Below are 24541 nucleotides of genomic sequence, written 5' to 3'. Positions count from 1 at the left end.
CTTACACGAAACCTAAAATTCGATTTGCGCGGGCGGTTTCTTTGAATGCATCACGTGATTTGAGCAGACGAACGAATCACATTCACCCAAGACAAAGGCATTTAATAATGGCAACGGGTTCCAAAAATATACTGGTGATAACTGTCATGCTATTGAGCCCACCGTGCTAAAATCTATTGTCATGCTAATATAATGTTGGAATTCCAGCGAACCTCGTACTTTCTATCGTGTGATTTGTAGAGGAATTGCTTGAAGCTATCGTCTTCAGCTGTTGATTGATAGAGCATTATAAGGTTATTCATGTACTGGACATACTATTGTTCTCCTGCATGGGTGATCAGTAAAGTGTGCCCCGTATGACGTGAACGCCTTTTTTTCATTTTGATGGACACGCAACAATAAACCTGCAAACAAAATCGATGTCAGAGGCAAGCAAGTAGCCACGGAGGGAGGGGGGGGGGGGGCATGTGCCCCCCAATTTTTTTCTCCAAGAACGGTTGACATTTTAGACACCTTTTTTGAACCTCGATCGATTACATGTTCATGTATGTGCCCCCCCCCCAAAAAAAAAAAAAAAAAAAAAAACATCAAACTCTGGCTACGTGCCTGGTCAGAGGAGACAGTGAGAAGGAAAAGAAGAAGAAAGTGAGGAAAGTGTGATAAATATTTCTTTTTTTATATCACTAAAATCGTCAAACAATCAGACCGCATAGACTTACATGTATTTCCCCTATTTCGTCAATGTGTACAATCTGTTGAATTGGAATGTTGTATTGATTTGCCATGAGACAAACACAGATTCACCCTTCTATAATCACCCAAACATCACATCACTTGTTTTCTACCCAGTCCGGATTCTACCAATAGACCAATTTGTAATTAACACAGTCATGGTTAAGCTGTAACGAATGGAGATACCGTCTCGAAAGAATTTTCCGAGGGAAAAATATTCAAGATTAACCTGGCTTGACAAAAAGAAATGTAACCCTCTCCAGCAAATATTTACATCGACAGCTGTCCATATCAATGCACAGTCCTTCACTGGCATTCCAAATAGTACGAAATGTTACGCAACGCCATCTGCTTTCCTAAGTTCTCTATTCACTCTTTTGCAAAAATATGCAAGCATCGGGCTTTGAAGCCATGCGTGGCACCGACAAATTAAGTCATGTTCAGGGAAGACGTATTTAGCTATAACATATAAAATGCAGAATTCACAACATATGACCAATGCAACTTTCTTTTAGTCATCAAATGCGTTTGCCGTTCTCGGATAGCTCTACTGAAGACATGGCCATTTCAACCAGCGAAATCAACCAAGGAAATCATGAGTTAGAGCGAATGAAAGATTTTCATCATCATGATTTTGTCAGCTAATTACTGACATTTTCCGAAAATTTCCGAAATTTGTACATAGCTGGGAAGGTAGTCCAAAGATTTATCTTCCTAAAGAACTAAATAAAATTGCGTTATATGTTTGCGCATTTATTGATTTAGGGCTAGAAGTTGTCAAGTTATCACCACTATTCAACCAAAGTACGGGCCGGCAAAGCAAAAGCCGCCGTGCTCGCTGGGCTGGGCTGTGTGTGGAAAGGGAGGACTAAGTGCTACTAGGGAGCTGTACGGTTTCGGAGGGGGATTAAGGGGGTTACGGTAGGGGAAACAAAAGACGCGCGGTGCCACGGATGACTTCAAAGGGCCTCTTGGACGGGATCTCCATTCATTACAGCTTTCTGGTACGAGTTTAAATGACCCCAATTTCTAACAGATTTTGGAGATGGCGCTTTTTGGATTTGAGAATAAGCGCTGCTAATGTGATAGCGGTGCGTTACGATTCCCCCTTTTGACAATAATACTTTCACTTGTGTAGGTACCATGCATGTAATGGAATTCACTTTTGATTACGTAATTTCCATGACCTCTATCTGTTGTAGATCGTAGGTTATCATCGAAATAACTGCATACAAACATACAAAACAAGCCCCGCGAAACGTTTTAAAAATTGTGGGGGGGGGGGCTAAAGTATTTACGATTAGGTAAGTTCAAGTTCATTTTATTCAAAACCACACAAAACATGATACGATCTTTTGCCTAAAAAAGAGACTGGTAATAGTACATTAATCATCATATATTAACTTGATCACATCATAAAATAACAAGTTTTAGGACCCCTTTACAAGTTAAGCTTGTGAGCGGGGCCCTATATAGTCAACAAAAATACATTAACAATAAGGTGAACAAATAGAATGTAACGTAGCTGTATATACAAGGGATGAAATTACTAAGCTATAGAATGTAGAAAAAAAAAAACACACACACACACACACAATGCTCGTAGCTAGGGAGGGGGGGGGTACGCCCCACCCTCCCTAGCGACAAGAGGTCCGCTAAAAAAATTTAAAAAAAAAGATATTTAATTAAAAACTGTCACTAAGCGGACACTTTTTTTGGGGGGGGGGGGTCCAAAAAAAATCGCAATGACTCAGCCAGCCGAAAAGTCGCTCAGTGGGGGGAGGGGGGGGGGGGGTAAGAGGACATTTTTTTTTTTTGTCTCGAAATTTGAAAATTTGACATTTTTCTTCGTTGGGGGGGGGGGGGGTAAGGTCACCTTTTTTAGGTCATCCATGGGCATAACACCCCCCCCCCCCCTGCGTACGCGCCTGTGACATATCAATATATAATCAAAGTACAAAGGAAAGAGAAACTCTACAAAAGCGAAATTATGAAGACAATTTTTTTTTTACTATTTGCCTTCATTGACACAACTGCTTAAAATGATATTTGAACACTGCCTTCTTACGAATCTTCTATTCCATGTTTCCTTCTTTTTTTCCTTCTTAATCTGTAATGCGGTTATTTTTACTTTTCAAAACACAAACAAAAATAGTGCGAAATCTGAAAGTATTTTACAGCGATTTACAACATCATTTTCAGACGTAGATTAAAATATTTTAGTAACTTCCAATTGCAATCAACACTTGTATAACTAAATGGAAAACCAAGCAATAATTTATTTTCCATTAACACGAAGTATTTGTAATTGGAAGTTACTTTTGCGCATATGCATAAAACTGTGGGGTTTTTCATTAACACTTGCTTTGCGCTATTATTTTGGGGTTGGCTTTTTATGTTGTATAAATCAAGACTTTTCTGTAGTAAAAAAAACAAGAATATCAAGCGTCTTTTTTCTTTTTCGTAATCATCATTAATTTGTACATGAACAGTTTCTTAATGATAGCGTATACTGTTGCGAACATGCGCAGACTGGTTATAAGATTTGACGGATTCAAAGAACTAATTTCAGTGTCCCTACACTCTCAAAACTAAAATGTTAAATTACCATTTAATAGGGCGGAGGAGTGAGCATTTTATCAAATTGGCCTATTAAGACTTTAAACATGCTGGATCCAACACTCTAAATGTTAAATATGTGTATATACAAAACTCTAGAAGGCTCAGTTGAATAAGCTATTTCATCAGGATTTTTTTTTTCTTCAGAAGTTGTATTCCTTTTGAGAATTTTTTATTTTTGGAGCAATTATCTTTAACTTATATTCAAGAAATTCATAAATTAACAACAACAAAAACGATATATATACACGTCAGAAATGTACGTGGATAAAGTTTGTACATATATAGATGCCATGTACATGTAGCTTTTCATTTTTCTTGCCTTCGTTTTAATTCTTTTTTTTTAAATCACATGCAAAAATGAAACCCTCTACTCTGAAAACGGAAAGTTTTGTGCTTGAAGAAAATAAATATATATTATATTCTCACAATAACCCTCTAAGAATGAAATAAAAAAGCAGTTATGGGTAGGTTTTCATAAAGAGGAGAACCAAAAATAATACCAAACCGAGGAAAAAGGTTATTTAGAACAAAGATCATTTTCAAATTATAGTAGTATTTTTCAAAGCATCAAAAATTGGGAATTTCTGCTTCAAAAATATATTGAGCAAACATACACAATGTACCATTGCCCCCCCCCCCCACTGGGATATACTATAACACCGAACTTTAACAAAGTGATTTAATATGAAGATTATTATCAAAAGTAGTGTTTTTCAAAGTAACAACAATTGTGAACTTCTGCTTCAAAAATACATTAAGCAAACATTTGCAAAGTGCAAATTTCCCCAAAATACAAGTGACATCATTTATGTAGTTAATGTGACTTCGGTTATCAACAACTTTGACGGCTCACAAGTTATAACATGCTATTTTATTACATTGTAAAACGAATGCGAATATTTATTCTTCTTCAGACTCTTGAATCCTCATCAATTGACAACAAATTACTATAATCTTTCGTCGATATTTATTGGTACCACCCTGTTTTTGTTGCAAGACAGAATCGAACGAAATTCTTTTAATCTCCACCAATACACCACAGAATTTGTAATCAAATTCAAAACACTACACTCGAACACTATAAAGTACAGACAATCTCCGAAAGAGATGACACTTATGTAATACGAATTGTCTTGTGTCAATCTGATCGATAAAGCTAAAGACAAAGTAGCAGAAATCAAAGTTGTTCCATACACTAAAGCGAATGTCCGAAGAAGTTGTTTGTTTTCTCTTTTTCTGTCCATCATCTGGATGTTGTCATTGCATGAAGCCTTAGCAACAGCGTGATAGATCAGGCAAATACTTGCACCCGTGAAACAACATAATACCATTTGCGAAATGGTGGCGCCAAGTTCTGCATCTTTATCGTAAAAGCTAATCTCGAAAAATTCTACTGCAGTGAAAGCAGTTAACCAAGATGCGATACACGCGACAAAGCATCATGGAGTGGTGATGATGTTGCGTACACCAAAGGGGTCGATCCGAATGGTGATGAGCTGATAGAGAGCAACAAAGAAGATGTTGATAAGGGACACATTGGTTCATCATGACTCGTACCCGAACCAATCCACGCTGTTGATAAATTGGTGAATGAAAGATAAATAATAATAATATTAAATACTTGTTTACCCCGTAGTGAAACTTCAGTAGAATCGGTGCTTCCAGAGAGCCCTGCATTTATTTGTTAACCTATATCAAGACATGATCCTCCACATGTACAAGGCCGAGATCGACATAGACAAGTTTGCCCAACCTTCTATCTGTGAATTCAACCGCCTTCCAGCAAAAACAGCGCCAGCTGACTGTCCAGAGAACTTCAAAGGACTATTTTTGAGGCACCAATCCACTCTCTCACATGTCACCTTCTCCTCCCCCTCTCTCTCTCTTTCTCTCTCTCTCTCTCTCTCTTACTCTCTCTTGCCCCTCTCTTTCTCCTTCTATTTAGCAAAACAAAATTTACCTCTTCCTATGTCTCGATATAACAGGACAAAGGAAACTGATCTGAGTGACATCTCTGCTAACAATGTACGTGCTTACCTCGTAGGTAAATCCATGATGCTTAAAGGAGTTTGTGACATTAAATCTTGACATCAAATATTCATTGAAATCGAAATGCTCTCAGCAAGTATTTTTTCCAGTTGCAGGGGAAAACTAGAACTAACACACCTTAAGAATAGCGAATACAAATTAATTCGCTAATACATCTATATATTTTTTGACAGCTATCACTTTAGTTTGAAGTGTTTGACAGACTTTCTGAATATTTGATGTGAACATACCTGTCAGACGCTATATTGCATCAATTTCTATTTCGTGATCGTAGGCCTTATACAAGAAATTCATTTCTATTGTGGAGGGCACAATGTTTATTTTTACGCGTTTCGCTAATTTAATAGATGTGGTTTCCATTGATTAATTGCCACTCAGTATCTTCATTCAATATTTGATGATGATTCACAGCATTTGTATGGCGCCATATATCTGTTTAAAACAAACATTCGAAGGCACGAGCTCCTCCAATAAAGTTAGCATTTAAATGTCTGAAGGAAGATGTGAGTTATATGAGGGTCAATAGGCTGGCATTAAAGAAGTTATTGCAATGTTATCAACTTTAATGATATCAATCAGGACGACAGCTCTAATTTGTCTACTTGAAGAAAATAAAAAAATCTTAAAAAACAGATACACACACACACACGCACACCCACACACACACACACACACACCAAAAAATGTCGCACATGCATATAATATAAATTACTTTTTATAAATATTGCAGTGTACCTTATCGATCATGACCAGAGTACTCCATGGTACACTCTTTGAATCATAGAATAAATGCATGCTTACATAATGTGACGTTTCATTCCGTAGAATATAGTTATAATTGTCGAATGCAAATTGATAATGCAATATACGAGGGTCTTTCAAAAAGTGTTTTCTGATGTGCCCTTTGTTTCCTTTTGATTGCATGTTAAGCGTTTTCTATAAGTTATGTGTTGGTCACACGGTCCTTTGTACAACAAAAGTTATATTTATCGCTACAGAATGGAACATTATAGTACATTGGTTATATATTTAGAGTTTTATTACAAATTAGCACTTGATTTTTTTTTCCAAGCTCGAATGTAAATGAATATTGAATATCTGGTAACAATATGGATTTAATGAACATGTGTACTTGACTAATGCTGTGTGGCAATCTTTAGATCTTTAGCGCTTAGAGATTTCAGTGGTAAGTGCTTTATAAGTACCGTTTTTATTATTATTATTACTATTATATTTCAAATATATGGCTGCAGATAATAATAATGAGAAAGAGTTTTTCGGTAAATGTGGTTTGGTTCTTAGAAACAACACAGCTTTATTGATTGTATCATATGAATTATACATACACCAACAATCCATTTTTTGACAGGCGCTTTGTTTGTAAAACATTTTCTGACTTAAGCTCCACACAAATTCAAAAGTAAAAAACGAAGCCGGGAGTTATCGGTGTTTTATCCTATCTTTATCAAAATTATAATTAATAAATGACATATATTTGTAAAGCTTATATCCTCCTCTTTCAAACGAAACCGAGAATTATAGATGTTTTATCATTACTTGATCAAAATTATAATTAATGAATGACATATATTTGTAAAGCTTAGCTCGTTCATAAAGCTTAGCTCATATGATGCACATTTCACGCATGAGTGATTAAAAACAATGTGAAGAAAGGGTACCAAAAAGTCATTTGGCGAACGGTTTCTGAATTTCAAAGAGAAAATCACAGTTCTAGAAAGTTCATTTTCTGCCCTTTCATATGACACATCAATCAGGAATAATTTTATGAAACGAATTCGTTTTTACTGGAAGCTGCCGTAGCAACAAACAACAAACTCCGTTTCGTTGACGATCAGCAATGCATGATGACCTTCGTCTTCTTTGTTGTTAGGGCAGACATCAGCCAATAGAATGGATTCGTTTAAGGAAATGCAGGCATTACTTTAACAGAACTTTGTTATTTCTAGCTCATTTTTCCTGATTGAGGTGTCATATGAAAGGGCAGAAAATGAACTTTCTAGAAGGTGATTTTCTCTTTGAAATTCAGATACCGTTCACCAAATGAATTTTTTGTACCCTTTTTTCAAATTGTTTTTAATCGCTTATGCGTGAAATATGCATCATATGAGCTAAGCTTTATGAACGAGCTAAGCTTTACAAATATATGTCATTTATTAATTATAATTTTTGATCAAGTAATGATAAAACATTTATAATTCTCGGTTTCGTTAGTTCTGGGACGCACTGTATAACACCCTCTGGCCAGGAATCGAAAAAAATATAAAACATAAGCTTTTCACTGCATTTGTACTGAAAGATAAATTAGACTACTTTGAATTCATTAAATTATATAAAAGTCTAAGGACTATAATGATATCTATGTGGATTTTTGTATCTAGTATCTGTACAGTGACGCCTTTGTTTGCATGGATCTAAATTCGTAATCTGTCTGAATAAATGTCACCGCATGAAAAACTCGTCCATGTTTCTTTACTTTTAATGGTCATATTTTATTTCTTAAAATCACAATCGACCACCAGAAACACAGTCGTCTCATCTTTATCATCATCATCATCATCATTAACATATCAATATCACTATCATCATCACTTTTTACCGTACTGCAGTCTCATTCCAGTATCAAAAATGTTTTCTTCTTCCTCATTTCATCTTCTCCTTCTTTTCCTTCTTCTCTCGTCTTTTTTCTTCTTTTTCTTCTTCTTCTTCTTCTTCTTCTTCTTCTTCTTCTCCTTCTTCTTTTTCTTTACTTCACTCTTTTCTGTTTTCATCTGAGGCACTCTTCGCTTAAATCACTTTCTTAAAAACTTGCTTTCCCACAAGAATGGGGTATCTAAAACTTTGGAATCATTAATTTGTTGCATATCTATGATGGGCTTGCACATATAATTTCATTTATTTATTTTCAGTTCTGAATACAAGATAAAATCAGTAACATTAAAATATACATAAAGAAATATAAACTTATTTAAACAGAACTGGCCAGGGCTCCAAAATAAGCAAAGTTAGATGCCATGTGGGCCCTGTCGAAACTATTTCTTTTAAAACCAAATTTCGTCCCCATGGACTTCTTCTCTTGATTTCTTTTGTTTACTTAACATCACCTTTGTTTTTCAAGTTATTCATTCGATAAATTATGATTCTGATTTTAACTGGGCTAAAAATAATCCCATTCCCAATATGTATAATAGCGGGAAATTAGAAATGCACTTTTATTATCATTATCATTATTATCATTATCATTATTATTATTATTATTATTATTATTGTCATCGTTATTATTATAATCATTATCGCCAATATTATTATTATCGTTGTTATTATTAGACTAACACCTTTCATATCTGAAATTTCACTGAGTACCAACTCTGTGCACAAGTTGAACAGAGATGAGAACAATACGCATCCATGACGTACTCCTCTTTTTATTTCTGTGTAACCTTTAATTTCATTGTTAATTTTGATGACAGCTGTCTGCTCCCAGTAAAGTTTAGATATGAGACGTATGTTCTTACCATCCAGATTAATTTTTTGTAAGCTTTCAATCATTTGTCGTTGTGAATTTGTCGGTAACAGGTAATTAGTACTAAAGTATGTCTGAACGCGAAGACTATAATCCACGATTACGTAACACACAATGTTCCTGACGACGGCACGCTACTTTCAATGGTCTGCTTTTATTACGCCATTTGACTCCGCTTACACTATGCGGAATAATACCAGACGCCATTCGGGCAACTACGTCTACGACACGAAAAATGGTTACCTCTACGTTTTGTCAAGCTCGTTTTTGGCTATTAGGGGTATTTCTGTTGAATTTTTCATGGAAAATTGAAGGACAGAGCTGGTATGGTAAGTAAATTATGATTAATCGCGAATTTTTATACTCAAGTCATAGTGAAAGTGTCAAGCAATATTATGACGATATGCCATGAATGTTTTGGCGAATATCGATCAATTTTTGATAAAGGATGTATTTGGTCTGACGCGTATGTCATTCCGGCGTGTAATGTTTTGATTTATTGATTGATTGATCAATACATTTCATACATACATTTTATACAATAATTAATAATAATAATAATTAATGTTAATGTTAATGTTAATGTTAATGGATGAATAAAACGATATCATGAATATGAATCCATTCATTATTAAATGATGAGTAGTTTACCATCTCCGTAATAAACACAATTTTATCATAATTTTCATTAAATGATCAATATGATATCATGATCACCCGATAATGGTCGGGTATTATGTTTAGTTCTATCACGGATTTTGCATTGCTTCGTAAAAGATAATAAGATCAGGAGACCTTCATTGTTTAGTACTTTCGTGTTTGTCATTTATTTCATTTTGTTTTAATTTCTTTAAATATGCCAACTAGCGATTTCTTTTCATTTACTTATCCATCTATATATTCATTTATTTATTTATTTATTCATTTACTCACTCATTTTATCGTTTATTTATTCACCTATTTATTCATTTTTCGTTGATTGGTGTATTGTTTGTTGGTTAGTTAGTTCGTTTTTTGGTATTTTTCGCTTGAGCTGTGCATTTTTGTTTCTCCTTCTTTTTCAGATGTAAGACTAGTCGATGGATCTTCGAGTAATGAGGGTCGAGTTGAAGTGTATTACTTTGGAAGCTGGGGGACAGTATGTGACGATGATTTTGGAAGTACCGAAGCCGACATCGTGTGTCAGCAACTCGGATACCAATACTCATCCAATTATTATAGCAGTGCCTTCTTTGGCGAGGGGAGCGGGAATATTTGGCTTGATGATGTGTATTGCTCGGGGATAGAGCAGGATCTAGCAGACTGTTCGCATGATGGATGGGGGGTTCATAACTGTTATCATTCTGAGGATGTCAGCGTAGAGTGCTATAGTGGTGAGTAGAAAATATACCTGTTATTCTTTTCGTGTATTAAGATGCCGTTTGGGATGCTGTAGTTGTCATGAAAGAAGACGAGTTCTTCGTCAACATGGCCTAGAATGCAAGTTTTTAAAATCCTTGAAAATGTGTATGACACAAAACATAACTTTTGGCAAGGGGAAAATTCCATGTCAGTGTATTTTGACAACATTTCCAAGAATTCTGTTCGTTATACTCATGTAGAAATATAATGCTGATAGTGTACCTTTCAATGATTATTTTGTCGTTTCTGAAGGTGAAGGTGATTCTGATATTGTCTTGCGTCTTGCTGATGGTGGCCTGTCATCAGAAGGACGGGTTGAGATTCGTTACAACGGACAATGGGGGACGATCTGTGACGATTCCTGGGGCCAAGAAGAAGCCGACGTGGTGTGCCAACACCTTGGTTATTACGGTGCCAGCGAGGCAGTAGGAAATGCGTATTTTGGTGAGGGTAGTGGAAACATCTGGCTGGATGATGTGTCTTGTGCTGGATCGGAGTACGGCATTGAGGACTGCTCTCATAATGGGTGGGGTGTTCACAACTGCGGGCATCAGGAGGATGCAGGAGTCAGATGCTATGACAGTAAGTACATGAATATAATTCACTTGACCTTTCAACATCCAGAACACATGCTAAGTGGCTCTGGATATACGCGGATGGGTCAAGCCCCAACTTTTCTCCAAATCATGGAAAGTGCCCCTCTTGCGAGAGAACAAAAATATTATTCTTTCTCACAGGAGTGTCTTAATCAAATCGGTTGACAAAATATTTTAAACTTCTAAACATAAACACACTTTTTTTCTCAAATTTTCCAAAATAAAGGAGCTATAACGAAATAAATAATGCCCCTGTCGTTATTTTTTGTATATATTTAGGTTTAATTTCCACATAAACTGCATATGAAAAGAATTTACGAAGTAAGGCACAATGTAACACAATATGTACATAATATTGGATAGATACAGTAAAAAAAAAAAACGATTGAATGGCAAGTCATTAAATACAAATGATGCTAACAATAATCTGCAGTAATGAGGAGGAAACCTTGGAAGCACTATGCTTGTAAGGTTCCCTATTAAGATAAAACTCGGCAGGTTGATCGGGTAAAATTAAGAATGATCATGTAGCATTGCGGCAATGTGGCTTTGCATTATGAAATCATATCATTTCATATCGAATCAATAGTTGTTCATTTATATTCATTATATTTCATAGTTATTTCTATATTTGTATTCCCATGATACAGGTTATTACACTGAATATGGTTTAGGAGTAGCTGTGATTGCTGGCATAGCTGTGGGATCTATCCTAGGCTGCACTCTACTAGCATTCCTCGTCTGTGTTGCATGTAAAGCATGTACCGGTACTTCAAGTTCGACGACAATCAGAGTTAGCCCTTCAAGTTATCCCGGGCCTACCTCTTCCTCCTACCCGGCTACATCACATGCCAACCCACGACCAGATGACTTTAATAATGGCCCTCCGCCATCTTACGATCAGATCAATAAACCCACATCCTATGCCAATCCTCATGGGGTACAACATCATCCACCACCACCACCACCACCACCAGCTGGCACATTTAACCCTGTTGGGGGGCACGCCCCTCATGCCCCTGTTCAACCTACTGGTGCGTACTCTAATCCTGCATGGCAAGCTCCTCCACCAGGTGCACATCCTTCATCTTACCCCCCTCCCATGGCTCCAGGTGGAATGGGAGACCAATCCAACCCCTATTCTGATCTACCTCCCTTAGCTCAGCCAGCTCCTGTACCTCAAGCCTATGTACCTCCACCAAGCCATGTCCCACCACCCCAACAACTATACTGAGGATGCTTCAATGCGATCACGGTTCAAAGAACGCTTTAATGTGATTCCAAAAATGTTCTAGTGTTAATATTTTTCTATATTTGCCGTTTGTGCAGTAAACTCATGTAGATGTACATGTTCTTATACCACATGTCTTTCAATCGTTAGAATACCATGTTTTACTTCCATAGTTTTTAAAATATGCATGCATAATCAAAATATGAATATTTTCGACGATTGTCTAACTGGATAAAGTCAACGTAAAATTGATTGAAGCGATATTAAATAAAGTGAGAATGTGTGAACTCGGACTCTAAGTCGATGTCTAATATAATATGTTGCCGGTCCATATAATGCATGCATGGTATGGATATTTAGGAAGGTATCTCAATTTTGTGAAAACAAATACAAAACAAACGGAAGTATCTCATTGATACTGAATTTTACTGAATTTAATGTTTGGAAAGTAAGTCTTAAGAGAATTTGAAATCCAATACTCGTGTCTTTCATCCATTACGTATAATCGACATTGCTTTATTTTCATATAAAATGTGAATTTGATTATTTGTGAATGAATATTGATGGTTGCTGTGGATTATCCGAGATTAATCAATCAAAACTAGATTTCTTTCATTTTCATACATTTATTTATGTCAGTTGCTGATAAAAAGTTAGTGTGAGTTGTCTTCATCAAAGAACATAATTTCATAGCTGGATAAAATACTTTTTATTTAAAAGATTGTATATTCGACGCTTTGGATTTGGGAAGAATCCCGTTAATATCACTGCATATTTTACGTTAATATATTCATATCAACACGGCGTCACAGGGTTCGTACAAAATGAAATAGACCAATCTTGTAAAGTAAGGGAAATCTATTGAAAACTTGAACGAGAAATTTGCAATCAGTTGCTAATCGTTGTTATTTTTCGTAAGTATCACGTTTCGCATGGTTTCGCAGACATTGTACATACGTAATTACATGTATTATTTGGTATATAGAGAGAAATGGCGTGTGCATGAAATGAGATTGAAAATCATATGAAATGCAAAATAATTTTTAGAGCACCAATGTACTATTTTCTTCAGCAAATTAGTCGGTAAAGACTGGAGAAGTAGCTTAAAGTTTGTACATCCTTTTGCAAAGTAGATTGTAAGCTCAATTTGTAGACAGCACATCATGACATAGCCTAAGTCTAGAGCAAATGTGAAGCAGAAGAGTTTTATGGAATTATCAAATAAATTGTATTAATAATAAGGAACAAATAAATTCTTTAATACACTTTATCTATTTTGTGTACTAGCTTATTCATTTCATATGATTTCTTGCAATCCTCTCCAAGGTCCCTAATTTATTTCAAAAAATATCTGACGTTATTTGAAAGAAGAAAAAAATGAATGGAAGCTATATATAAACTGCACAGCTTATACAATTCACGTTTTTATTCAAAACAATAAACATATATGAATTTGAGGGAGAAAAAAGAAAAATCGACTTTTCAGCCTGACATCATTTTAAATCAATCGATCACGAGGTCAAGGGCTTTAATTTAATTATTTTGAATGAAGCTCATTGGAAAGGGAAATAAAAGTAGATAAAATCTCGTGCCACTGAGGCAAAAAATGTATCTATTTATACGGTCAAAATTATCACATTTTCTTTTTCTTGGTAAGCGTTTACGTATATAATTATAAGGCCTATGTCTTTTTAGTTGGCTCAGGGAGTTGGGAGTTGTGCTTTTCGCATGTCTCTCTCTTTATTTCTCTTTCCTTCGTGGAGGGTATATGGACAATTTATCTCCAATCAATATTCATGATTCAACAATGGTCTTAATACCGAAGACTAAATAGCGATTACGTAATCACGGCCTACCAACGCCATCAACAGTAATGGCGGATATCTATTGATGAGAGACAGCTGAATACATTCTATTGTTATGCTACCTACGTCATGATAATAGATCAAGGACCATACCTGCCTGGGAGAGGGTATTATTTAGATAGAAAGTAAAGTGAGTCAATTCAACCAGTATAACAACGTCACCATACAGTTTCGACCCCATCGGACTTATGCCAAGAAAAAGGGCAACGAGGAAGGGAAGAGAGAGAGAGAGAGGGAGAGAGAGAGGGGGGGGGGAGGGAGAGAGAGATAGAGAGAGAGAGAGAAAGAGAGAAAGAGAAATACAGTTATGAAATAGTCTTTTCTACACATCTCATAATGTTTCTCTAAAAGTATTGTTTCATAATTATAGATGGCGTCGCTTCTAAGGCGAATTATTAAAGTGGGACCGAATCTTCACTAGTAGTGATTAGCAAAGGGCGAATCGATCCGCTTAATGCACGTAATAAGGATTACTAAAGAATATACCTCCAGCGCCGAGATAGCTATGTATTAAACGTCAACGATTAAATTAGATTGATCCGCCGTAATGGTGCTTGCTTTAGTAATTAAATGTACAACCGACAGAAGGCTAAACATGATCAAGCGATTTGTGATGGGTTAAATAGTTTGTCAAAGTATGCAGAAAGTTTCGGAGGCTGTGGTTTATTGGTTTATCTATGGCTTATTCCTACGTCTAGATACATCCGCTATAAGTAAGTGTTTTTTCTGTTTCTGTTTTTATTTATTAATATCGATTATTTTCCTGTCTTATCTGAAAACCTAGCCCTAAAACCAAAGTCTGAAAATTGTGGAAGAATGTCTAGTGACCAAGGAGCATGCTCCATTAACATAATTCCACATCATATATTCTAATATAGTATAGTTGCATTCCGTACATTTTGTAATGAATAAATTCCAAGTTTTATATAAAGTCGATGACATTACTAGTTTCTCTCATCTCAATCATTTAACGAGTTTAACTATTTCTGATAGAAGTACGTGTATACTTTAAATAATTTGCACCCCCGCCAATTATTGGGACATATTTATTTCACAACTTCGCTGTAAGTTATTTCTTTCTTTGCCCATGCTTGCGTGCTGTAGGGTGTTTGTATATATTTGTATCAAATTCTGGACCCCTTGGTGGAACAGCGCCAATATGTTGGTGGATGCTGAGTGTAGGACCATCCAGCCGTTTATCTCTTATAGCGTGTGTACATAATGTGTAATGTTTCGATTCTTTTGTACTTCTTTTTATACGGAAATAAATTCTAATCAAATCAAACTGTTAAAGCCAACTCTTAAACTCAGCATCAGGAGGACATTTTAAACCATGCTTTAATGCCCATCTAGCTTTCAGCAGATATTAAATATCAATTTTTATCAAAAACACTTTCATGTTTACACTAAGCTACACGCTCAAACTTACTTCAAATAATCTGTCCGTTTTCACTCTCATGTATATCAACATGGTGAATTATTGTATCAACGTATGTTTTTTTTTAAAAAGAGGCTTGAAGATAGAAATCGCCACATAAAATAGACCTAATGCATTTGAAATGATTAAGTATGAGAAGACATTGAACTTCATAATGATTCTATGTAGTTAATTTGATTACTACCTTATATTCCTTAACCTGAGGCTTGCAATGTCTTTATTTTTTCTTCTCATTATTATATATATTTATTTTACAGTTAGGCCTCATTTGTATCATTATGAAAATATTTTAACCTTTTGACCTGTTTTTTCTATATCTTTACGTTGCTGTTAACAGGTGTGAGGTTAGCTGGGAGTGGCAGTGAATCAGAGGGGAGGGTTGAGGTGTATTACCAGGGACAATGGGGTACGGTATGTGATGATATATGGGGTGATGAGGAGACCAGGGTGGTGTGCCGCCAATTAGGCTTCACAAGCGACTCTTATTCTACTTTCACCGATGCTTACTACGGACAGGGTTCTGGGACTATCTGGTTGGACGGTGTAGAATGTTTGGGGAGTGAAAGCTCTCTCGAGTATTGCAACCATCTCGGATGGGGTGTTCATAACTGTCAGCATTCTGAAGATGTTGGTGTCAATTGTACCTCAAGTGAGTTCAGATCTTTCTTTATATAATCCATCTCAAAATGTAATCTTTCACGTATTTTCTATGTAGATTTATACCCACATAACCACATAACCACATCGTTTTGTTTTTCTTCTCAAGTAGATCTTTCATTGGATTAATAGTTAATATTCTAAGCTTGGGAAAGGTCGCATGAAACATCATTGATATTATGTACGTCAATATTTAGTTTTAACAAGACAAAAAGAGAAAACTTGATTTAATTTCAAATACAAAATATGTATTCGAGGGTCTTGGCTTATCACATCTGAACCGTGGTCAGTGCCCCCCCCCCCCCCCCCACCCCCACCTTCCACGCCCCGTCTAGCTCAATTGACCAGCGGCCATTCTACGCCACTGTGCTCAATCATTTCAAGTTACCAATCTTATACTGCCACCTTTTTGTCATTATGAAATATTTGTAGCAACTTCTTTTCTCCTTCTCTTATTTATTTCCATGCTGTTTTAATTATTTCATCATGTTTGTTAAATAGCTATATGAATAATACGTATTTCATATATCATACCATGTATTTTAATGTATTTCATGTAGGCCTATTTCATGTATCATCGATGTATCTCAAATTATTCGTTATGTACTATTTCTACAGGGCGTCCTTGTAGAGCAGTAGTCGTGCTGAAGTACACCCCTATATTTTTAATGATACTTTAATAATAAATATATAAAATAGATGAATAAATAAGCAAATAATCAATCTTTTATTCTGAAATAATAGGCGGCATTGCTACTGATACAGTGCGTCTTGTAGACGGCAGCATTCCATCTGAGGGCCGGGTTGAAGTTCTCCACAGCGGACAATGGGGAACAATCTGTGATGATACCTGGGGTATAGAGGAAGCTGAGATAGTATGTCAGCAGCTTGGTTACTCCAGCGCTACCGACGCATTAGCGAATGCGTATTTCGGGGAGGGTGGTGGCGAAATCTGGCTGGATAATGTGCATTGCAGTGGGTCAGAGTCGGGGATACACCTATGTTCTCATGAAGGATGGGGTGTCCATAATTGTCAGCACTACGAGGATGCAGGAGTCAGATGCTTCAATGGTAAGCAAAAGATGGACTCAAAAAATTAAAAGGTTTGGGAATAAGGGTGCCCCTTCCTCAGCTTTTCTACCTCTGGCCAGTTCATGCCCTTGATATGGGGCCTAATGAAAATGATTAATTCCACTGTTGAAACTGCCCATAAACATCAGATCTTTTATTTCTGGGCATTCTTGCGATTTACTCTGATGAGTGCAAGACGGAAAGCTTATTTTCTGCTCTTCGATTGTGTAGCACCAATCATCTCTGTAAAGTGTAATAACAACAACAACAATAATGATAATATGATAATTATAATGATAATTGTCATGATATTAATAATAATGATAATAATAATATCAACAATAATAATAACAATGATAATAATAGTAATAACAATTTTTAAAGTAAACATAATTTTAAAAGTAATAGGCTTAATGATAATAATAACAATATATCCAAGGGTTGAGGCTTCGAATCCCAGCCCGGCAATATTGTCCTTTGGCATGACATCAATCCACATTTGACAATCTCCACCCAGGTGAGTACTAGCAATTCAGGCTGGGGTCATATTGATTGCAGGGTACACAGGTAGAGCAGTATTGAGCCTTATATGGCGACCCTGGGTAAATGAGACAAAAGTAATTTATTAATCATTACTGTAATTCTGAATTATTCTTTACTTTGGACGTGCAGATGAAGGATCGTTGAGACTGGTAGATGGAACAGCAAGTTCTGAGGGTCGGGTTGAGATTTACCACGACTCTGAATGGGGTACCATCTGTGATGATGGATGGGGAATCGAAGAGGGGATAATAGTGTGTAAGCAGCTAGGATACAGTTCAGCTTTATCAGTCCAGTCGGGAGCACACTTTGGTAGTGGATCAGGGGCGATCTGGTTAGATGATGTGGATTGTAACGGGTCTGATGAGACTAGACTAGATGGATGTTCTCGTGGAGGATGGGGGGTACATGACTGCACCCATCAGGAGGATGTTGGTGTTCGCTGTTCTCAAATGATAGGTGAGTCTATCATACGGTTACATGTTGGGGTTTTGGTGGAAAGTTCATAATTTCGAAGTTTCGTTTTTTCTAAGGTTCTTGATTCCGAAGGTTTGTTACGACGATGGTTCGTAATTATGAAATGACTCGAATCATAATTCCGAAAATAAGGGGTTCGTGACTCCGATGACGAAAAAGTTTTCGTGATTCCAAAAATGTAAAAGGGTTCGTAATTCCGAAAATGAAAAATATTTCAAAATGTCGAAGGTTCATATACCTGAAAATGAAATAGAACCGAATCGTATTCGTTATAATGAAACTTTGGAGAATTTTTTCCTTCTCCTTTCCTCAAGCGAGGTTTTTATTTTTATAATTTCAATACATATTAATTACTCAATGATTGGGTGAAAAATAACATTGGCTAAGAATGAAAGTATATTCAACAATTCTTCCAGCTTGTTTGCTAACACATTCAAGCATGTGGGTAAATAACAAAACCTTTGGCAATCTTTTTAACGTAATCATTTGTAAATTGCATATTGCGCATAATTTAAAATGATATTCAGAAGAGAATATTTCTTGTTTACTATGTCCTTACCGACGGAAAAATGAGTAACTCCCTGTCATACGGAGGTTATACAACTCAATCTTACTTTTCAACAACACAATCTTTACTTTTATTTTGCTCGGGCAGAGTTTGAAGTGCTCCTATTATTCTCATGAGTCTGAAAGGTTTCTCAATGTTGAGGTTTCCAAATGTCTGTTTATCAGACTAGCAACAACGAAATAGCGGAAGAAGTAACGAAGATCTTATTCATGATATAATGTTTTAATAGTAATTATGATATAATGAATAATTTTTAAATGTTATTAACTATTCTAATGGTGATATATTGATAATAATCCTAATAACAACTTCCAAGCTATTTAATTATAGCCAAAATATTCATTATAAAACTGAACGATTCCATACCCTTGTAATTTCATTTTCGTCACGTGAAACAAACCGATTAATGTGAAACAAAATTATGAAGAAAATGGCAAATAAATATTGACATTGACTATCTTTGTATACAGCTGAGAACAGTCTTCGTTTGACTGATGGTCATGATATGTCAGAAGGTCGTGTAGAGATCTATCATGACGGTGCATGGGGTACAGTGTGTGATGATGGATGGGATATACCTGAGGCAAAGATCGTATGTCGTCAGCTAGGTTTCCCGGGTGTGGTCAGCTCTCATAGTCAAGCAACCTTTGGTCAAGGTACAGGGCAGATCTGGTTTGATAACGTGGATTGCTCGGGTACGGAGAGCAAGCTTTCTAGCTGCAGTCACAACGGATGGGGGAACCACAATTGCCACCACAGTGAAGATGCTGGGGTGACATGCCAGAAAGCTGTAGGTAAGTAGGCAAGGTTCTAGAAGAAGATTTTTTTTTCCGGTGGGGAAGGGGCTTGAGCCCCAAGGCCTCCTCTGATCACTACAGATGTAAAGCAGACGCTGTTCAACACGATGATTTGGGGCGGGCTTGGGGGCCGCTTTGAGCCTGGAGGGTTCTTGCATTTATTATCTACATGTGGCATGCTTAATAGTTATTAGTCCTACCCCTCGAACCACTACCGATGGTAGTTGTCTACCAATTGGTAGATAATTCCAGATAATATGGACAAGAGATTCAATGAGGTCAATTTGCTCAAATGGGATTCATATAATATCAAGATCGAACCTGTCTTCCTTTTTCTGGTATATTTCATTCCACCAAAATCGAACAGCAACAAAAATGGTAGTTCTTAGTCCTCCTTCACTTATCAATGTATTGTATGTTCTACTTGTGCCATAAGCTATCGGGTAATATTTCATTGAATATTGAATAGATCTTACCTACATTGTGTATATTTAGATGCTGGCTGTTCTGCCTGAATACTGATATCATAAAGGATCTTGCCTATTTCTCGATCTGTTTCTTTATTCCAGGAGATATAACAGGAGCTGTGGCCCTGGTGAATGATCAGGGTAGAAACTGGTATGGAAGGGTGCAGGTCTACTACAATGACACCTGGGGGACAGTCTGCGGCAACCTGTGGAGCTGGAACGAAGCTAAGGTGGTGTGTACTTCACTGGGCTTTGATGACGTAGACAAGTGGATGCTGAATGCTGATGCTGGTGAAGGTCCTATATGGTTGGATAACGTTCAGTGTGATGGCACGGAAAGCTCTCTGGTTTACTGTACGAATGCAGGATGGGGTGTCCATAGCTGCGACCACACCCAAGATGTCGCCATAAGCTGTTACAGTACGTATGCTCAAACAAGTACTTTAAGCTGTTAGGTAAAGGACACGGAGGGGCAGGGGTGCAAGGAACTGGTAGTGCATGTATTGTTATTGTTTCAAGTTTCAAGTTTTCAAGTTTGTATTGTTTATTTATTTCCACACATCTCAAACCATTTTAACACAGTAAGTGAAAAACATAATACAATTGAAAACACAATCATAAATGTCACAGATTATAATATCTTAATAACTGTTATATAATATAGCCTGTACCATCAAATGATGAAAGACAAACAAAAATGTTCTTGTTTGTTTCAAGATGGAGAGAGAGTGTGGGGGACCCATAAGAGAAGCGAAGCTTGTAATATTGTAGGTCCCCTTAAATAACTTACTTACAAATATACAAGAAAGTGTGGCGAAAAGAGAGAGTGTGGCGAAAAGAGAGAGAGAGTGAGAGAAGGAATTAAAAATGTGCATTGCCATTGTGAAACCTCGTGTTATTGGGCTCTAAAACGCTAAGGATTTCGAGAAATTAAAATATCAAATTTATCGGTGCTCCCGGTAAATTTAAAATAACACCTACGGCCATATAATAGTAGCTGCGACCATGAAAATCTCGGAATATGCAGTTCTGATATATAATTTCCAAACGGGAATAGAAAATCGGTCGATATTGGTCGAGAAACAGTGTTTTGAAGTTAACGTATTATCAATCTTGAGAGGGAACTACATGTATACAACATGGAGAGTTTATTATTTACAATTTCATCACTTTAGACTTGATTTCAACCGCGACGACGATCATTGAATATTGTAAGATCGCATTTGCTTCCAATTTGTTCATTTGAACCAAATACATGACCACATACCAAAACTTTGTATTACCTTTAATATGATTGTATACCCCCTCCCCCTCCCCCTCTCTCTCGCTCTCTCTCTCTCCTCTCTCTCTCTCTCTCTCTCTCTCTCTCTCTCTCTCCACACCTTCCTTTATCTCTCATATCTTTTCTTATTTTCCTTCACTTCTCAAACTCTCTTGTCTTCTCTTTCGCAGATCACAGCGGACTAAAAGTGGGTCATATCATTGGTATCCTAGGAGGAGTTGTGAGCTTAGTTATCCTGGCTCAATATTTAAAAACAATCTACCAGAAACACCGATGTTGTACCCGCAGCACGACTTCTACTACACCGATGTCTGCTCCTACTACTACACCTCATCACCCTCATCGCACCCCAATGAACAGAGAAGATAATCCTGGTATTGGTAATCCAGGTTTCAGTGGGAATTACTATTCTCGGCCAGACACAGCCCCTCCTTCATATGACTCAATATTTAAATATTCCACGTATCCTCAAGGCCCACCACCTGATCCTGCCATATTCTCTCCAGAGGGGGGCACCTGTTCCCCTCCACCACCATACTTGCCCCCATCGTCCACCTTGGATGCTTTCACAGAAGAGCCACCTCAGAGTGGTTCCAGAAACTCTAATTATTCACATTCGGCTTCTCCAGACAGATCCTTTACCATGGCGCCTGTCAACTAGTATTCCACTTCGAATAATATTTTTTTAAATATGCTTCCACTTTATAGTGGTTCATCAATTAAGAACTGAAGCTATATACAGGAATAATCTGTTTGAGATATTGTAATGAAATAGGCAATTGCTGAACTCCCAAAGGATTCCTACATACATTAAATGACCAAACTCAAGTTTAAACAGATGTTAAAGAGAAGGTTCATTGATTTAAAAAACTAACTTTAATGTCATTATTGCAAAGGTGACACTTTGATTGGCCAAGGTTATCAAAAGCCAATGCTTGGAAACAATTGAAGTAATGATTTACAAAACGGTTATTTACAGCCCCGACATAGGACCCGAAAAGGCTCCCCGGTCGCTACTGAGATATGACGTCACAATCATGTTGAACATGATGTGCACAAGCAGACGATGTACATGTATGCATGCAATCTCTGCAGGTCTCTTTAAATTTGCCATATGCTCTGTAAAGATGCACTGACATTTGTTCAGCCAGAAAATATAAAAATATGATGTAAACATAAATGTCAAACAGTAAAATCAAATCTGTTGATTGTATCAGTTGTTCCGAGTCATATGCACACTGAATCACACACTGAATTTAGAAAGCTCAATGCCTACTGTGTTTTAGATTTCAGTTTAATATCAATTAAAATGACAGCAATACATGTCATTTGGGAATTACATTTCATTCTGAAGTACTGTTCAATCAAAAATTGTAAACTCTGCTGCATTTACCTTTAATGCTCATAAATTCGTGATTCATGCTTCTATTCAGCAGACCAGATGATAATAAGATATCTGTACGTGCAGTTATTATCATCGGTCTCTCAATGGTTAATCTCAGGGAGATAGCTTATACAAATCCAGTCTCCCTCTGGTAGAAATTTCATAATGCAAGTATTCTAAAGTGAACATTTGGGCTTCAACATGATTTTTTTTTTGTGTATCCCATATTGTAAAATTAATGTTAATGAAAGTCGTTTGAACCACTTTGAATTGAACGAAAACTGCATTGAAGTGCATTGTAGGTCAACGAATCGTTGACTTCTTATAACTTCCAGTTTGACCGTTGTTGGCATTTGTGTGTGGAATATAATATACATACATATGTATGTATATATTTATATATATGTGTTTGTGAACTGTGAATATTTGCAAAACATCTGGAATGTCTTTCAGTTTTTTTCTACCTGCAAAATTCATGTTGGCAGTAATTATGTATAAAAAACGGACAAGATTTTTTCCATATAATGCTGAAAATGATGCCTGGTACAGTAGTTCTATGCACTAGGAACAGACAATATACTTATGCCTCAATGGTACAGTTGTATTTTGTATTTATTGTAGAAGATACAAATTTGAGAGTTATAGATAAGCTAGTGTTGTACTAGTCATCCAGAAAAGGCCTTATTAAAATATGTGTCAGCTTGGAAAGTTGATTGTTTTATACAGATATCACTGATGTTTATATGCTGCAGTTTGTCAAAGGGTCGTTCTCTCTCTCTCTCTCTCTCTCTCTCACACACACACTCTCTCTCTCTCTCTCTCTCTCTCTCTCCATCACACACACACACACACACTCTTTCCTTCTCTCTCTGCCTGTCTGTCCGTCTCTTTCCCTTCTCTCTTTCTCACTATCTCTCTCTCTCTCTCTCTCTCTCTCTCTCTCACACACACACACACAAACACTGTCTTCCTGGTATCAAAGACCATGTACAATTTCGGTAAGCCACAAATATATTTTATGAGATATCTTTGATAATCGTTTATAAATACATGTAGTGAGATAACAATGCCAATCTGCTACGTTCTTTCTCCTAAAGTGAAAGCAATTCAAACCTACCCATGATTAAGATTCCTTTTTCTTATTCTTTCTTCTTTAAAAGTTATTTTCATGTTACATATATCTTCCCCTCGTGGCTCTCATTTAACATGTTAAAAGTTGTCTGAATCCAACAGATGTTCATCCTTAAACTCATACTGTAAAGATCCTGCATATATTCACTGAGCTCTATGGACTCCTGACGACGGATAGTCAACCTGTTCGAAACGTCGAGCTACTCCTGCCACTCATCCTCTCCAAGCGCTATCATTCTTAGAACTATAAGCTAAGAAAGATAACCAACAGTCTTTTTCAAGACTACACCAACAGTCTTTTTCAGGTCAACTACACACCCTCAAGAAAGATTACAGAGAGTCCTTTTCAGGACACCTCAATCCTCCCTCTCTCTCTCTCACATGGTGCACCCGCAAGCCTACTGTATAAGATTCTGGAATGTAAAGCGTATTACACTTTACGTCATCATTAAAAAAAAAAGCGCAGCAGTTTGTCATATCTGAATGAGGCCTAATTGTACATAGACTTTATAGATGAAGTCGAGTTCTGGTCATGCGATTGCATTGTGAAAGAAACGGTGTGAAATCAACCATCTAGCATATAAGAATTTGTGTGTATTGCAAGGTTCTGGAATCATCAAAATGATAAGAAATTTGGCCAAGTCTTGGTAAAGTTACAAACACTTGCACAGAAAGATGTATATGGGACTACA

The 24541-nt window shown here is 36.6% G+C and overlaps 2 protein-coding genes across 2 annotated transcripts; both read left to right on the top strand.

Annotated features, from left to right (window-relative positions):
* Positions 1-9121: 9121 nt before the first annotated feature.
* On the top strand, positions 9122-13442 carry LOC591663 (deleted in malignant brain tumors 1 protein). The gene is made up of 4 exons (XM_791215.5): positions 9122-9273; positions 10009-10317; positions 10598-10927; positions 11592-13442. Exons 1-4 carry the CDS (start codon positions 9180-9182, stop codon positions 12173-12175), a joined length of 1317 nt encoding a protein of 438 aa, XP_796308.3. The 5' UTR covers positions 9122-9179; the 3' UTR covers positions 12176-13442.
* A 913-nt stretch (positions 13443-14355) lies between these two features.
* LOC591683 (scavenger receptor cysteine-rich domain-containing group B protein) lies at positions 14356-23447 on the top strand. Its single transcript, XM_791235.5, has 7 exons — positions 14356-14750; positions 15813-16124; positions 16877-17203; positions 17876-18202; positions 19259-19582; positions 20155-20472; positions 21505-23447. Exons 1-7 carry the CDS (start codon positions 14675-14677, stop codon positions 21993-21995), a joined length of 2175 nt encoding a protein of 724 aa, XP_796328.1. The 5' UTR covers positions 14356-14674; the 3' UTR covers positions 21996-23447.
* The last annotated feature ends 1094 nt before the right edge of the window (positions 23448-24541 follow it).

This window comes from Strongylocentrotus purpuratus, unplaced genomic scaffold (genome assembly GCF_000002235.5).
Source record: "Strongylocentrotus purpuratus isolate Spur 01 unplaced genomic scaffold, Spur_5.0 spur5_scaffold_8, whole genome shotgun sequence".
Classification (NCBI taxonomy): Eukaryota; Metazoa; Echinodermata; class Echinoidea; order Camarodonta; family Strongylocentrotidae; genus Strongylocentrotus; species Strongylocentrotus purpuratus.
Note: the sequence above shows the minus strand (reverse complement) of the source record. Positions and strands in the feature narration are given on the sequence as shown.